The sequence below is a fragment of the Plectropomus leopardus genome, chromosome 15 (genome assembly GCF_026936395.1).
Source record: "Plectropomus leopardus strain MGB_pleo_1.0 chromosome 15, ASM2693639v1, whole genome shotgun sequence".
Taxonomy (NCBI): Eukaryota; Metazoa; Chordata; class Actinopteri; order Perciformes; family Serranidae; genus Plectropomus; species Plectropomus leopardus.
The window spans coordinates 31,182,392-31,201,257 of record NC_142190.1 but is presented as its reverse complement, the minus strand read 5'-3'; the positions used below and the strand labels follow the sequence as shown (position 1 = coordinate 31,201,257).

Genomic DNA, 18,866 nt, shown 5'->3' with positions numbered 1-18,866 from the left:
TGTCTAAAAACTATTTGCTGCATTGCATTGGAAATTGGTTCAGACGTTCATGATCCCTTCAGGATGAATTATTACAACATTGTAATTTTAGGACTTTCATTATGTGCCAGAATCAGGTCAAAATTTAGAATTAGTCTTATACTTAACATGCTAACACTGCATTTTATCTAGTATGAATTGTGCAAAAATAAAAACATCAAACATCTAATTTCAAAAAGGTTTTATGAAACCGGTCCTGATATGACATGAGTTTCAGGATTAACACCAAGTATCAGTTGAGAATTCAAACACATTTTTTTTCTCCCACAAAATCCTCCAAACTCAATGTCAGTTTAATTTGCCTAAAAATAAAATAGAATAGAATAAAATTGAGAAGTATAAAATGAATAAAATAGTCTAAAATTAGCTAAGCTGTAAATATCTAATCAAAGTGAAAAAGATGAAGAGTCTGACCAGACCTTAATGCGAGCTTTTAGTACCTTACAGCTTTCAATACTTTGTGCTACAGACATGTCTGAGTTGATACTGATAGAGTATTGAGCTTTAATATCCAGCCCTATCTGTGAGTGCTATGGAATGTATATTTAATGTGAAATATCAGCGGGAGATAATGGATTCACCTGACTTCACCTCATCTCTTATGATTGACTGTTACACTGTCTGTAATGGAACAGAAGCACAACCTGCAGCCAGATGAAGTCTCAGAAGTGTTATTTGCAAACTTTATCGAGACAGCAGTGAACTATTACTTTTTACCAATATTCTGCTGATACTTTTCTTTATTAATCAGTTAAATGTTTGATCTGTAAAATCTTGAAACATGTCCAGTACCGGAAGCCAATAATAGTTAAATTATTTCTTGCAAAATTACTTCAAGATCATTTTATCATCATACTGGCTACTGATAACTTCTATATACACACACAAAAATAAAAAATCTATTCTCCTAAATTATGGAATACCACTCCAAATGCTAAAAGAGAAGCAGGCTATATGAACATTTTTAAATGACAACTGAAAACATATTTACTGAGTGGTTTTAATTATTAATGTAATTATTATTATTATTTTATATCCAGTCTCTCAATTTTAATATTCCTACTGGTCTCTTTATTCTTTTTTTTTTTACCTTCACTATTATATTTCTTTCATGATTGACTTTTTTTTGATTATCTAATCTTGCTGAGTCTTTTGTGCTTTTGTGTTTTTTTTATTGTGAAGCACTTCAGACTGAATCCCTCGAATGAGCAGCGCTCTGAAAATATTATTATTATTATTATTATTATTATTATTATTATTATTCAAATAATCCCATCAGCTCTTAAAGTGTATATATATATATATATATATATATATATATATATATATATATATAGAGAGAGAGAGAGAGAGAGAGAGAGAGAGAGAGAGAGAGAGATATAGATATAGATATAGATATAGATAGATAGATACAGGTTTTTTTGTTGAATTCCATACTTTTGAATACAAAATTGTCCTATATGTGTACATCTGATAGCTTTACTTGTTGTTGTGTCTCTGGTGGAGTTAATATGGATTCTGTTTCTGTATTTTCGGACTGTTGCTCAAACTCTGCACCACCTTTTCCCAACAGAACTTTTTGTTTGTTCATACTTTAAAAGACATGGATTCCCCTCCCCCAATCATGTTTCATACCTTTGCAGATTTTATGACCTCTATGGGAGCTCTGTATATTGCACTGTGTCTGGTCCGCCAAAGCACTGGGGAGATATATCCATAGCTAATCCCTGTGTTGGTAAACACAGTGCATGTGTGTATGTGTGTTTCTATGTGTGCGCGCATGAGCATGCTGCCCTGCAGTATTGATATCTTGGCGCTAAAGGGGAGGTGGAACTGAGAATCTTTTAAGCACATAATCCTGAGCACTCCTCCTCTCTCCCACCCATCTCCTCTGCTAATACCTAGACAGGACTGAGGCCCTCCCAAAATGAACGAGAAGCTGCAGCAAAGCTTTGCTCATGCTGCCCATGGGTCAGTCTGTTTACCACAATCACACGCTGAAGTAAGAGTATCAGTTTAACCGTGCTGGTGGTACAAGCAAAGGGAGCCCCACAGTGGTCAGTATGAAAGAAATAAATACAACAATTCAACATACACACTGTTATAAATACACAACGTCAAAAACATAAAAATCACATTATTAAGAAATGTTATTGCATCTCTTAGTTTTGTGTATGTAATTTTTCTTTCTTTACGGGATTTTATATAGATTTATATAGGTTTTCATTAAATTTGTACTATATTTGTATCGTAATCCCACATTTTCCAAAAGCAACTTTATTTCGTAACAGCATTAAACTTCCACCATGGATGTATTGGAGACCTGGATACAGTGTTGGAGCCAGGACCCCGTTTATTCCACATTGTGCTCATAGAGACTTTCATGTTTCGTTTAATATGAATATGAAATATAAATATATATACTTTCCTAGTTATTTGTTGAGGTTTCATAAAGACTTGAGCTTTGATATTTTGACATTGTTTTCATAAAATGGTCCATAATAATATTGTTACTTTGGGACTCTATGCAGGGACAGGTTTTATTTCAGAATATTTTGAACATGACAGTGCTAACTATCTTTTTAGTGGAACTGCTTATTTGTGGTGGAGTTGCAATCTTGAGCTGTTTGAAATAACTGAAACATCTTTGTTATTTGGGCAACAGCCCTATCACAAGATTATCAACTTTGCAGAATTGGTGGCAGAAAGCTTCAAATTGCTGGGGGGGTTAAGGCTATAAAAATCAATCCAACCTTCCCAGTACTCATTTCAAAATTCCTGGATAGCTGAAAAATGAATGTTCACACAAGGGCACTTGTCCAATCAGCCACACTTCATTACAGTGGCTTTGTAATTTCCTGGACAGCATTCAAGGCGGAATTAAATCACTTCAAAGCAAGACAAGTGTGAGAGGGGAGACAGAGAGAGGGAGAAGAAAAAAAAGGAAAAAAGATATCTTCCAGAAATGACTAACGATGAAGCGCCACTGTTCCACAGTTCCACAGTTCAGCGAGTCCTCACTCTGTAATCCACTGGAGATGAGATTATTCTCATCAACAATACAGAAAGCCTGTAAATGTAGGCCAAGCTCTTTCCCAGAGCATCTTCACAAGTTAATGTCATGAAATACAACACTAGACAGCTACTCCCCAGTCTTTTTCCGTTAAGATGTGTTGATAAAATGTGTGATTGCGGCACCTGACATGACCTAACACTTGTCAACCTGCTGCCTTTTAGCTGCTGGATGCCTAATTACCGCATACAAGTCTGAGTTGCTACTTCAAATCACAATGAAGTGAACGACCTTTTCAACTTGCTTCAAGTTGTTTCAACTTGTATGAGTTCAAAAACTTTATCTTTAATGATGGTCACATAAAAAAATAAAATTAAAAAAAAGCTCCAAGTATGCCATTAAACATTTTGGCACAGTCTCATGGTAACCCTCACCAAATAAAACTATTTTTCTCACTAATTGATATTCATTGGTTTCAAATGAATGCTTTATCTTCAAAATCCTGTTTTAAAGTGGAAGAATTAGAAAAAGACAGATTATATCAAAACTTCATTTCTGGCTTTTAAGGACTGAAAAATAATTTTATAAATAGCTTTCTTGCCAATTAACTGTCATACTTTCATCCATCTACCATTTTCTACAAATGCTTGCAAATAAAGGCTGGGAGACAAATTAAAGGGCAAACCAAAACTAAAGGGATACTTTGCTGATTTTCAACCAGCTTTGTATCAAAAGAATGTGGGTACTATGTGTAGATCAATCGTGACACATCGCCACCAAATGACATGAATTACATCATTTGGCGGTGTTTCGCTTGCCCTTTGGGCTCGAACTACAGGCTGCCATTGTGTTAAATGGACGACAGAGGCATTCTGATAGATGTGGGCTTTCTACCTTTTGAGCAGAAGCAAGTAACACAGTCCTTTTTTATCTTTTTCTCTGGTTATGTAGCACCAATTTAAAAAGTATTTGTGTCTAGTTTTGTGTCAGGACTCTCTTAATTGACTTGATTTCTACATGGGACAAAGGCAGTGATCAACTACTGAAGAAAGGACCCAAAAATGAAGAGGAAATTAGTAAAAAGTACAAGAAAAATTGTAACAATCACACACACACACACACACACACACACACACACACACACACACACAAATAATAAATAAAATAACATTTAAAAAAAGGCAAACAAGACTTGGAAAAGGTGTTTAAAATAGTATAATAATTATGCAATATAATTTTCTATACCTAATTATGATTCATTATGATAATTAGAAATGACTTTTTTCTTTTTCCCTAGACATTATTTTGGTCTTTTTAAAACATTTCTAAATCTTTTAATGTTTTGCAATTGCTCGAGGCAAAGTAAATCACACTTCAAGTTTTCAAATCACTTCCCCAGATGTTTAACAAAGGTGTCCCACAAGGATCAGTACTCATGCTCCTGCTATTTACTGTAAACATGAACACAAATGACCAAGGTGCAGCTAATGAAACACATATTCTTTCAGGAGTTGTTGGGAAGCAAAAAAGAAGCTAAGAGAGTATATGTTAGGCTTACATATATCAGGTCGCCAAACATGACTGCAAATGAATGATAACGTTGCTCTGCTAAATGTGCATTAAGCTAACAAGTTCATTATGGAAACTGAAATGGCGACGACACGTCAAAGCTGTGTTCACATTTGGTTACTGCTGCTCCCAAGTGGCTAGGTATTCAGTTATTGCAGGTTACACAGGTTACTTATGGATTGTTTTGGTGATGTCATATGCAATTTACCCTTTCCTGGAAAAGAGATCCTGAGCTCAATAAAAATGGAATAAACACAGCTTACCTGTCAGCAATCTATATCTGTACAATCTGCATGCCAAAAGAGATCTGTGTCACTTTGCTGATAACATAAGCTGGAGTAAAGGCAAAGTGCATCCAAATTTCTCTATAACTATACTACACCTCAATCATAGTGAAATCCACATGCTATTACACAAACAGTCAAAAGAGCCATGTTGCACTCTGCTTCAATCCCCTCAAACAGAATGACAGAAATAACACAGGGTAAGAATTTAGGATTGTGTGAATTTATGCTCATTTCACTGCCAACACAGACCGACTTCAGTCACTCTGTGCCACTTAGACAAAGTGATAAACACCAAGACAAAAAGCAAAAATCCATCTACCTGTGTTTAATTAAATGAGATAGATGCTTTCAGCTATATTACAACTCTATTAGAAAGCACTTTGTAAATGATAAAATTGTATAGTGATCCTATTGTGCTGCCATTCTCGCTATCACAGTCTCTTCATTTTGACGGTGAAAAGCCCTTTCTTGGACCGTAACATAAGAGATAATAAGTGAAAACGTGGGACTGATGGATGGCAGTCTGGCTAGACGATGCAAGGTGAAATAAAATGGAATTACAGAGAGAATCGTTAGCATCCCTCTGTGAAATCAAATTATCAGCTTTCCAATCTTGGGCCTGTGGCATATGAGGAATAAAATGAATGTCCCCTTAAAAAGAGAACTGCTTGAATTCCAAACATGGAATGGATGGAAAAATCTTCTGTCTGACAGCAGAGCTTTGGGCGCTGATAGTTCCATTCACAACTTTGATGCACCAAACAGGCTGAAAGCCATGTGTCAGAGTACTAATTCCTCCATGTATCAGGCAGGCTTGGGCAGTAGTATGGTATGCCAGGATATTTAGAAATCCAAAAGGTATGTTTTTCTATACAGTTATAATGACGGGTGCTCCTCTTTCTATTAAACTCATGATACGTAGTGCACAGCATGCACAACCAGAGCTAAGTCTCCAGTCCCTACTGGTGAAACAGGCAGTTGAGCTTAAAGACACAGCGACACCTGGTTGTTGAAGTCACAGGACTGTAAACAGCCAGCAACCAGCAAGCAGAGAGAGACTGGGGGGAACAAAAGCATCTTTTTTACATCTACATTTGTGAATTAAGGATTAATTTTGACCAAACTGGAGCTGGTGATTGTTTGAACAGTGGGCTTACTAGATTACTAACAACAGTAACCAAGAGAGTTTTGGTGGGTTTTATTTTGTTTCTGTTGAGTTTGAATTGTCTTTTATGATGAGTTAATAAGGCAGTTTAACCCTATGAAAACCTTTGCGAATTGGCTTAATTTCTTTTAAAATTTTGGGAGGAAGGAAAATAGGCAACTTAAGAAATGAACCGAAAGTTATTAAGAAATTATTTTTGAAGTACAAAATATTAGCAGAAAGTTAGCAAAAAGCAAGCAAAAAATAAAAACAAATGATAAAAAAAAGTGCTAAAAACAATAATTTTGCTGCACAGATTTTAATAAATAATTACAATTATAATAAATATATTTTTTTGGGTATTTTTCTAAAATATTCCCTGAAAGTTAAAAAAGGAAAGCAATACTTTTTAAAAGAAAGGTGAAAGGTCAAAAAAAGTGAAATGGGTTTCAAGGGTTTGAGCAGGAAAATCGGTGTGAGAATATTACTTTTTTTAAAATGTATTTTTCTATTGTGTATTTATTTGTCTGGAAAACAGAAAGTAAGTAGCACATTTGCCTTTGGGGAGTTGGATGGGTTTACCCCGCTGAAATTTCAGGAAGGTATGAAAAATTGGAGTGCCCAAGTCTTTTATCAAGCAAACATTTTTTTGCATACCAGCTAAATACCAGGGCAATTTAAAGCTTCTCCATGATTGCAGCAAAGCATCATTTTTGACACACTTAACCTAAATCCTGAATATGTTCTCTGTGCAACTAGGAGAGAGAAGAATAAATGTTAACATGATGTTGTTCCCAAAACGACATTGTCTGTGCAGGAACAGCAGATAAGTGTCTCAGGAGGTTGGCGGCTCACCTCAGCCACGTTGGTAACTTTCATTAATCGCAGTCTCAGGAGGCAACATGTCTCTTTTAAAATCCATCTGAGTGGGCAGAGTCTTGGGAAATTAATGGGCTTCTCATTTAGTCCAGTTATAGTCTGTTTTATGTAAAGCACAGTGCTGTATATTTATAGCAGACAGTTTATTATGAATGGAGATTTACGCTCACTAATTTAAAATAGTTTATCATTTGCTTTTGCGGCAGTAATGTGGTCTTTGTGAAGCTCAATCAATCACACAGAAACACTTTGCACATGCAGTTCTGGGTGAAATCAAACTACATCAGAGTTCAGATAAAAAAAGATAAGGATGGTCTGCTTGTGCAGTATGTAATCAACAAACAGGAACACAGTTTTTAAGTTTCTGCACTCTCTCCACAGGAGGTTTGAGCAGCGGATCAACTTGGGAGGCCGAGCTCAGATCTCATCGAGATCACACACTGATAATTTGTGTTATTTATTCATCATCTCCACAAATTAGTCCACAGCAATAAAGACACCCAAATACAAAGAAAAATGCATTTCTGACTTCTTTTTTTTCAGTGTGGTACCATCCTCAGTTTTGGCATATGTCAAAAAGGGCATTGGGAGCTTGTTAGCACAGAGCACAGCAGGAGTGGAGAGCTCCACGTCTATAACATCATTTGTGCCAGAGGAATGCAATACATCCAAATTTCTCTGGGACTATAAAGGTAATACAAATTGGCTCAGCTGGCTAATGGAGGGTGGCTTATCTGTATCACGTATGCTGCTGCTAATACTTTGGGGCTTTTAACCTTGCTCTTTTTATTCCATGTGCTTCAAATGTGCTGTTGAATTTCCATGCTCTGTCTCTCTTTTTTGTAACCCCGCTACCCTGTAAAAACCTAACTACTTTCAATTTTGTGTGGGCTATATAAATATAGCAGTCATTGTGGTCGTCACTATGTCAGTTGACTATATATTAACAGAGTGAAAGGAGTCTGCAGTGAATGTTGACGTTAAGCTTATTAGAAGCTGGATGGAAGTGGAAACAGAACCCAGTCCTGACAGACTGGAAGGCAGCCTGATCACACCTTCTGGTTGGCTGTCCCATTTACAAAAGTGGCTGCAGTACATTTCATGAGCATATGGAATAATATGGGGAAAAAAGTCAAATTAATCTATGAAACCTCTACATTTTCAACAACATTGGTGCTGTTAAAAATGCCAAAAGTCTTGAACATAATATTCTCTGCCGTCAAAAATAATGCAAATGTGACCGGTACGATTATTAACATAAACCCTATGGAAAGACCTATGGAAATTGGATTGATTTCTTTTGAAAACATGGGAAGATGACAACAAAGACCTTCACAAGAAATGAGCTAAAAAAAAAAAAGAAGCAAGGGAGCAGTAAAGAGTTAACCCCAAAAAAGCTGAAAATAATCAAAGAGAAAAAAAAACAAATAAAACAAGAAAATGACCACAAGCAAATATAGAAAAAAACCCAAACCCATCTTTTCTCTCAAACATAATTTTAAATACATAATTTAGGGAATTATTTATATACTTTTCTGAATATTCTCACCCATTTTAGAAAATATCTAATAATGCCCCCAGCTAATTTTCAGATCATTTTCTTGTCAGCTTTTACTTTTTGTTTTTCTTGACAAGTTGATAATTATGTTTTTTCCCTTGTTTCTGAAAGAAATCAAAACAGTTTTCTCAGGTTTGAGAAGTGAAAATGCTGGAGAAATGCGTCTGAATGCAGCACAAGCCAACTAATGGTGATCTGGGTGTTGAAGGGTTAATATAAAATACGTCTCAGACAAAGACAGTTCAGACTAGGAATGTCAATACTTAACTGTTATAAGCATTATAACCGCTGAGGATATTTTTGAACAGTTAGTCATGCCAGTCTATGGGTTCATTTTGCTTCTCTTCAGTTTATTGTTCTGTGTACCAACCGAATCTGGTGGGAGCTAGATACTGTATTTGGTGATTACTGCTAATAACGCCACTCATACCCAAAAGTTTTACTGTGGAAACATTGTGCCTACCTCCAGTCCTCCCCCCAGGATGCCCAGTGAGTATGCATTGTTGATTATATTATCATTGTTATCTCTTTTAGTGGTGTCAGTGTGACCACAGCTAGTGGTGCTAACAAAGTTAACAATGCTAAATGTATTTTCAGCCAAAATACAGCTGATTATTCACAGTCCGGATGTTGAGCACAATGAATCCACAGCAACGTGTTGCACCACCGGGACACTATTATCAGCTGTAATCACTCAGTAGGCAAAACCATTAACTAGAATAGCCAAGGAATCAGTGGAGACCCAAGGCTGGGCAATGGGTATATTTCCACAAGTTAACACAGCTGGACAGTTATCTGTCAGAAAAGCCAACTAAATAACATAAAAGACACAAAATATTAAAATTCCACCACTTCTAAATGGATCATGCTTTGACAAGCAGTGCTGAAGTTCACTAAGGCAATGGAAAGCTGGAGTTGTTATCCACTGTAATGATCCCTTCTATCTTTGAAAATCAACAGCCTGACTTCATGAGCAAATCATGAGCAGTCACTTTAGCCAGCCAGACAGCATTACAAGTTAAGAATCAAGCCTCATAACAGCATGCACTTAACATTCAAATGCCTTTTCAACCTGTGTGACGGTATGAGTGGGTACTCTCCAACCAGATGAAAGCAAAATACGGCCACAAGATGTGTGAATCAATGCAGGACTGAAGCTACCATTACTGCTCAGCCTGGAGGATGAAAGCACATCACAGCAAGTTCACAATTGCAAACCCTATTGACCTGTGCAGGCCCAAACAGTGGAGTCATGATAACACCTCATGCCAATTTCAAGAGGGAGCAAAAATTGTGACCTGTCTCCCACCTACAATACAAGCTCTATTGTGCAGGCCGGCTAATGTATACATAATCGATCAAAAGAAATGATGAGTTTTAGCTCTAACATTGTGCAGAAATGTGGGATTAACAGTGATTCATTCTCTGACTGCTGCCACTTACAGCCTGCAGTTGCAGACGTGGCAGGGTGCTGTCCATGGTGCTGAAGCGGGGCAGCAGAGAAGGCTTCAGACAGGACAGTACAGGACTGGACTGGACTGGAACTGTCCAGCACTTCAACAAGAGCCTGCTGCTATGTTCCTAATGTGCTGTGAATTCAAACTGTTGTTTTTTTCTATTTCTATTTACCATTACTTAAAAATAGATATTTTAGAAATTCTTGCTTAAAATAGGGGATTATAAATTACACAGATATTCAGGGTAAATCTTAAGAGGATGCATATTTATTAGTGCAGGTCTGTTAAGCTATCAGTGTGCCTATTTTCTTTTTTTTTTATTTATTCACCATTCGCCCGGTTTTAATATTTCACAGCAGTAAAAAATTATTTGATTATATATAAATATTTGTCAGCATAAACACAAAGCGATTAAGGCCTGTAATTAATGCGTTTTTGTTTTTTTCCTGTCTTTAAGAGATTGTACCGAGTTGAGTAGTAAAGCTGCAGTGATGATGTTGGTATCATTCTGAAACTAGAAGATGTGAGGGAGGAATCAAGTGGCATCACCCATCTCATGCTAACTTCTCAGTAAGTGTGTGGAGTGACGCTCCAAAGTTAGGATACATTTTTGCTATGGAAAAATGGCATGGTCGTCTAAAGGATTCCCTTGACCTCTGACCTCAAGATATCTGAATGAAAATGGGTTCTGTGGGTACCCATGAGTCTCCCCTTTACAGACATGCCCACTTTATGCTAGTCCCATGCATTTACTTGAATCCTAATCAAGACAACCTTAATGGCAATTAACCTCGGACATGACATTGTATCATAGAAAAGTTTTTCTTCATAAACAAGAGGTATAAAAACTAAAAAAATACACTCTCCCTTCTCTCTGAAACATTAAGAATATTGCCCAATTACTGGTGTCACATGAATTCTAAATCGATCCGTGACCCAGCATTTGTTAGAGACACTTATTATGAGAAGATTGTTGGGCTGGGTCAAATTTGACCCAAATCATACAGTAAAGTTATAAAATATGAACAGAATGTAAGGGTTAAACTTATCACATAGGGAAGTAGATCAGCACACTACTGATCCTTGTTAGATTTAGTCTGTTGTTTGCATCCTGAGCAGTGGACCTGTCTCACTCCCTCACTTGTGCGTGAGCTCACAGTAAATAAAGCTGAGTTAAGGTTAGCTTCTCCCAGATTTACTGATAACCCCAATTCTTGAATCAGTGAGCCTGTCAGTACCTGGTAATTACATGCGTTTTGGTGGTCAGAACTCAAATAAACAGCCAAGACACATCGCCATTTAAAACTTTATCTATTATGAGTTTCCAGCTGACCGTTTGTGTTTGGATTTTGATACTGCCTACGTCAATTATGCTATATCACTTTAGGCACCTTTTCAGGCACCAGTACCAGTTTGAAAATACCATTTTAGAACAAGTATCAGAAAAAAAAGAAAGGAAAAAAAACCCTGATACCCAACTGTAGAACTGAATGCTCATTTCACTACCATAAGACCTCTCCTATGTGGTTTCTGTAACTGTGTCAGTACATCCAACTGACCTCATAACTGCAGACTACCATACCAGCACTGAGCCTGGACTCAGGAAGAGGATTTGCTCATACATTATGTCAGATAAGATCCTGTGTCAAGAGTAGTATGAAGGATCAGTGTGAGTGATTAAAACTGTTGGCTAAATGTTAGAAATAGACAATGTACAGGATAGATATCCTGCACATAGATATGCTATACATGAAAACATGTGTCATGTATAGCCATGTCATCATGTTAGCTTTCAGGATACAGAAGCTATTCAGGAAATCAGATTGTATGTTTTTACTTTGGTCAACTTGCTAAAGTATGAAATCCCTACTGAATTACACCTGAGGGATTTGTTTTGGTCAGTAGACACATGGTATTCCTAATTATGTTATGCTGTGACCACAGGCCCCCTAAAGCTCTGGCTGGACACAGTAACCTCAGTCTACGCATCATTAGGGTATATTTGAAGTGTTTAATCTGACCTCAAGTTCATCACATGAAAACACTGAAAATTACTGTCAGCAAGACAAGCCCGGGAAACACGCCAATCACAGCGTCTAGACATCCTCAAACACACTCTCCTGTCACTTCCTTTAACCTCCTTCCTGCCGTTAGCACAATGTAAAGGCAGAACAGCAACACTTTACCCACAACAACTGCTCCCATGCCCTCCACCTCCCACACATCACATCTTGCCAAACTCCGGTATCAAAGAAAATCTCATCCTTTGGCCATTGTGATTATTACACTGGACATTCCCGACAGCACTTGAAAGCAACACAAATCCTTCTGTGTCCAGTAAGCCTCTGAGGGCGCAGAGGAGGGGAAAGGTCACCGCAGACAATCTCACATCTTGAGGAATTGCTAGTCAATCCTTTGCAACGCCTGCAGTATTTAGGGTTTTTTTCTTTCCTTTTTATACCTGCAACATCCTCCTTCAATGTGTTTCCCTCCTTCCAGAAACACACTTTTTCCCCTCCACCTTTAGTTCTGCACCGTCACACAACAATTAAAAGCGCTAAGTCTCTCGTTACCAGCTGCTAAAGATTAGCAGAGTATCGCTTCTGAATTGAGTGTTTTCCAGACTAATCCTCTGAAATCCCCCCCTCTCTTTTTTTCAACGGTAGTAACGTGATAAAAACAGACAACACTTCAGCCATGTCTCTGTCTCTCCACACACTAAATACTTCAATTACAAATGCCCGCAGGCAGCGCGCAACTTTGGGAATCCGAAGCAGCAGCAGCAGCAGCAAAAAATACAGATATAAAATAAAATACTGACTTACCTGAGAAAGACCGTCTCTCCTTGCCGGACGGTGATATTGTCCATCACTTTGTTGTCGGACTGAGAATCCCCTTGGCTTCGGACTGGCAACCCTGCAGGCACAAGAAGCAAAATCCTCAGAGAGAGAAGAACTGTGCATTTGGAGAAGGCGACAAAGTATCCCCGGACAGACATCGTCTTCAGCCGAGAGGTGTTGAGAAAAAAAAAATCCCACAGCAAGACAATGAGTCAGTTTTCGCCCCGTCAAACGCTCCCGTGGAGATTATTTACCCCCCAGTTCATTAGTCTTAATCCAAATCTTGTCGCCAGGTAGCCGCGGTGAGCCGGGGAGGAGAGACACTCGACCCTATCTGACTGACTGCCTGCACAGAAAAACATCCACTGTTTAGTCTGTTAAAGAAGCAAAAGAAAGAAAAAAAAATAATCCCTTCACATTTACGCTCCGGCAGCGGCTGCTGGTGTCTCTATTATTTTAGTTTTTGTATTATAAGAAGTCATAAACAACACGCAGAAAATGCCTCAGACAGGGATTTCAAGTGTTAATCTGCAGCCTCGGAACTAGGCGGACAACAAAAAGACAACAGACTCATATTCAGAAGAAAACACACATCTGCCAAGTTTGCGATTTGCATCGCTTGTCATGTTGTTTCTCCGCCGGTGCTCGGTGTTATTATGAGCACTTTCCGTCTGGCGACGTCACAGACGGACAGTTGGGGGGCAGCGGTGGAGAGAAATGGATTCACATTTGCATTAAATATACCCTCACGAAAAACGTGATATTAATCATTCAAGCAGAGGCGGTGAGTCTCTGCTACTCCATATGGACTTTAGAAGGCTTTATGTTAAATTCAACTGTGCCTCTGATTGTTCATTATGACCAGTTTTTATCTTAAAGCAGTTCTTTTTCTCTATGATGCAACCCCCCACCCCCCACCCCCATACTGTTGATAAGTATTTCCTTAAAACTGTTAGTGAACCATTGCAAACCTACAGAAAATGGCCCAAGTAGCTTACTCAGATATTAGTATTATAGTATAGTATTATTATTATAGTAACTAATAGATGGTTAACCCTTTGAATCCTGAGCTAACTGGCTCGATTTCTTTCAAAAACATGGGAAGAAGACAATAAGCAACAAGAAATGGTACCAAAATAGCAAGAAATAAGATTTTTTTTTTAAGTATAAGAAAATTACCTGAAAACTTGTTAAAGATAAGTTATTAATAATAACTACAACAACAACAACAATAATGAAATTAACTGTCTCTGATTGTTCATTATGACCACTTTTATTTTGTAAACCACTTATTTTTCTCTATGATACAATACCCCAGATATTATTGATAAGTATTTCCCTAAAAAAATGTCAGTGAACCAATGCAAACCTGCAGAAAATTGTCAACAAGCATCTGTAGCTGCAGCTTACTTGATGCTATTTTAATTACCAATTCTGTTCTTGATGTCATTGATTCACAAAACGTTACAGCCCAACATTTTTATTATAATTTTCAAAAGCCGATATTAACATATTTCAGTTGTTTGTGTTACCTAATTATAGTTCAAAGTCTTAAAACATTTCGTTTTTTTATCATTACCCAATTAAAAAAGAAAACAAAAAAATTATTTAAAAAAATAATAGTATTTTTAATCAAGTTGGAATCAGAGCATTTTTGGTTATTTTGCTTTCAAGATTAAGTGATCGGTAGACAGTCAAATTAAACAGTTACAGATTAAAATGTGACAAACCAGAAAAAAAAAAACAAGAAAAGCCTGTTCTCATTCCAGACTTGTTGAATATCACCGCCTTTTCAGTGATTTCGGCATCAGACACAATGTAAAAAGGCCCCTTTAGCGGCAGTACGTTACACTGGTGGTAACTGCTGGTAACTATTTAACATACAGCCCATTCTCATTCCAAAAGACTCATTCATCCCCTGCAGAGCCGTGCACACTGCTGGTACACTAGCTGCAATGGAAAGCAGTCTGTCGCCTATTTCAACAGGTTTTTCCACATTTAAAAATCTTGTGTAGATATGCTTATATTGGTGAAAATGTGTATAGCAAAAGTAAAGGAGAGTCCAAAACCTGACTCTGTAATGTCCGTTCAGTCCCTGATAAATCACACAAAGCAGGCTTTCGACCTCAAGCAGTTCTGTTTACTACAGTGCACTGGGTATTTGCTTCCATAGCCATGTTCCTCACAACAGCAGTCAACATGCTTGCACATACAGTTAACATTATTAACTGTGCATTGAGATAAGCACATGACAGAGTTTACGCAAACACTGCAGCAACATATAAGTAAGAGTATGACTGCTTCTCTACAAAAAAACACTGGTCATACTGGGTCATGCAAGGCCACAGGGCTGAACTTGATGGAAAGGCTGTGTTCTATTGCTTATGAATTCAACTTTTCATTTGTACAATGAGTATACCTCACACTCATGCCAATAAAGCATATTGAAAATAAAAAAAAGGAAAATTGAAACAGAAATGTGCCATTTCCTCTCTCAGAAGTTATGTTGCCCCCCACTGTGCTGGTTTTCACATCATGCAGGCTGCAAATAGCCATGAGAAGAAAAACAAAATCCCACAGTAAAACGATGCAAACGTTTGTGTATCCTGAGGAGCAGTTTGCATTCTGAATACATTTTTGTGGAGGCTGTTTTTCTTGAGTTGTACTGTTTTTTTCTGTTATAGAAGGTTTAGAGATTGTTAGAGCTGCGACAATTAGTCAGTTACTCAGTGAGTTGATCAATGTGGCCACTGTTGAGCAAATGTTAGTGTCAATAGTGTCCTTATAAGGTGTGTTCTTTAAAAGGCCGCCCTTTGCTGAAATGAAAATCAATAGGCTTTCTTTATGGGAGACATTTGGACATGTGAGGTAAAGCACATGTAAATAATACATGACATCTGAACTCCATTTAGCTGCTCCAGTTTCAGTTCTGGTGTTCATGCTGGAACACTTGAATAAAACAGCCACATCATTCATGTTAATTGTAACTCCTGTGCTTTTCCTACAATGACGAGTCTGTGAGACAATGACAAGTCTGGTGGGGAAAAACACTGTCACACTGTGACACTGTCAAGGCAGAGGAGTGGGACCATGTGACCAAACAGATTTTCTAAAGGCACCAACATGTTCTCATCTATAATCATCACTTATCACCGCTTTGCAGTGGACTTTCGCATCCACATATTACGCTCTAGGTATCCTTCTGCATCTGCTCTTTACATTCCAGAATGCTGCTACCGTGATGTCAACAAATGCGCAAGGTGGCACGACGCTGCATGTAGTTATGTTGAGTCAACAAAAGCACAAGGCACTCAGCCCTGACAAAATATTGCAAAATGTTTGTAGCTTTACACTTCTTCTCTACGCTACATTTCAGAAGAATGTATTTTGTGTTTTACTTTTCTACATTTATCGGAATGCTTAATTTACTAGTTACTTTAAAATTAAAAATGTTTAACAAAATTAGTGTTTAATATTTTATATGAAAAATTAAGCTACCTTACAGTTTATACACGTATCTAAAATGATAAGTGAATGAATCATTTAGCCTATTGACAGGAACTTAATTGACATATATTTTTAATAAACATTTCAGTCATTTTATAATTTATTTGGATGTATTTATTATTATTGGGTTTTTTTTTTAAAAATGTTTTTGGGAAGATGTTTTGCAATGGGTGGGTTTACTTTTAATACTATAAATAAATTTTCAATGCAGGACTTTTACTTGTAACAGACTATTTTCACAGTGTTTTATTAATACTTTTTGTTTATAAGTAAAGGATTTAAATATTTCCTCCACCGTTTTCATTTTGTTTCAAAGAAATGTGATGTTCACTATGGTAAACATAGAAGAATGCAAGTTTTGAGATTGAACATACCCCAGGTTTCGAAATATAAGTCACTGACAGTGACTACAATATCAAATTTTTAATAGAATGTAGATATAACAATAAAGTTATTGATATTGTAAGAGTCACATAGATCAATCTCTTAATGTGAACACAGCATAAATGTACTTCTTACATAAAGAATAAAGACGTCTCTATCAGCTGCTTTAAGATAAGTGGCAGTTAAGTCGAAGCACGCTTCGTCAAGTAGCTCTAGAATCTAAGCTGAATTGTTGTGGATGTTGATGCCATTAAATATCAATGTTGGTAATTTCATACATGTATTTTATTATGGAGCAACAAATTACAATGAAAAAGAAAAATATCTTTATATATCTTTATGAAATTAAACGCAAATGATAAGTGGCTGAGATTCTCTACCTTTCATGTTCACACACATCATACATATGATGTCTTTTAATTCAAACCATTCATTTCCAATTCATTTTCCATCTGAAGCCATGCTGCTTGTATTAGAGGCATCTGTTCATCTGAGATGAATATGTGCAAATGTTAGCCAAGTCTTTTGCATTTGTAAGCCTGTACTTAACATTTACTGATTCATGTTGCGATGTGTTTCCTTCTGTCTTTATGGTGTGCGCGGTGCATCAGGCCCTCCCCGGCTCTCTCAGTGCAATCAATTATTGATTACTCTGATTCCATATTAACAACCTGTGACAACCTGTCTCCTGCAGTTCATGAAGAAAGCCAAAAAAAATGTTGGTGGTATGAAGAAAAGGGTTAAAAAACTCAAAACAAGCTGAACATTTTGCTTCAAACTGGATCATGACAGCGTCCCATTTTTAGAATGTGGATGTCAAAGTGGTAAACAGGACCCGGAGGGACAATGCATGCAACCAGGCAACATGAAGAACGGAGGCTCATTCTCATGACCCCTGTGACCTGTGTTCATCCTACATCAACAACAACAACAACAACAACACATAAAGTATGTGTGGTCCTCTCTCAGGCTTACGCAACACAACAAAACAGCATCAGGTTGCACCAGCTCTGATTTCTCTCTCTCTTAAAAAAAGCAACTGCATACATATACCAACATTCAGAGCATATACTCTAAACAGTGTAAGCTGGCAATCAAGGTGATGTTGAGACAAAGGGGGAATTGAACAAAAAAACTGAGGTGATGAGCTTTAATCTACATTTTTTTTAAGTAAGGAAACCAACTTCTATAGCAAACTAAGGTGTGTGACTGTAGACATGAGATATACCATTCCTGTAAAAAGAAAATGCTAGCATTGTACATTTCTGAAGACCACAAATAATAACCTTTCCCCACCAAAAAAAGTGCATATACATGGGTGTTTTAACCCTTAGAGTCTACTTTAATATTACTTGTATCGCACTGTACACAAAATATGCTATTCAAAATCAAGCTTTAAGTTATACATTAATATTATTTTCTACTTTCATTTGGTTATTTTTTTTTAACCAACACCAGTCCTAGTCATGAATATCAAATATTCATTAATTGTCAGAATGTTAACCCTTTAAAGGCCAGGTTTTTGTCATGATACTTCTATGTTTTTAGCTGAAACCACCCTCCCACAAAAAAAAGGAATTATTTCCAATATACTTGCAAAGTATTTTTTTGTTTGTTTGGTTGGTTGGTTTCTTTGATTATCAAAGCTTGGGTTATGTCAACATTGACTGTGACAGTGCTAAAGCCCAGAATGACACTCAGAAATAATACAATGCATTTTTATGTTTTGATGGCTGTGGGATCAAAAAAATGCAGTTTGAATGGGTTTAACGACACATTTTTTGCACTTAACAGTATGATTGTAACAATTTTGTTTATACAGACTTGCAGGATTTGAGCTGGAATTCCAAAATTCAAAAAAAATACACAAACTCTTGCCAAAATTTATGCCATATGCATGACCTCAACAAAAAGTATTCAGCTGCATTTTGAGCACTAAAAGCAGTTGTTTGTTACTGAGACACCACTCCTTTTTTTGTGTAGGGATTGTGCCCCCCAAACCAGTATTTTGGACAAAACTATGATCTTTTTCTAATCATTACCAAGTGTTTTTTTGTGCTCCAACCTAACCACATATTAATCACAGCACTGTTGAAACATAAAGTTTAAATGCATCCGCTACATAATAGGGTGCACATATGATGTGTCCCTGGTTTGCAGCCAACATTTTTTCTGGCAGGTTAGAAATA

General features: G+C 37.0%; 1 protein-coding gene across 5 annotated transcripts in view; it reads right to left on the bottom strand.

Annotated features, from left to right (window-relative positions):
• Positions 1-18,866, bottom strand: part of ntm (neurotrimin) — a 574,312-nt gene that overhangs the window by 161,619 nt on the left and 393,827 nt on the right. For 2 of the 5 annotated variants that reach the window (XM_042500021.2, XM_088088929.1), the window contains exon 2: positions 12,772-12,862. In XM_042500021.2, the coding sequence (XP_042355955.1) occupies positions 12,772-12,862 (91 nt within the window). Of the gene's footprint in view, positions 1-12,771; positions 13,415-18,866 lie in introns of those variants that run through there. The other 3 variants (XM_088088927.1, XM_042500020.2, XM_088088928.1) reach the window with 3 other exon arrangements.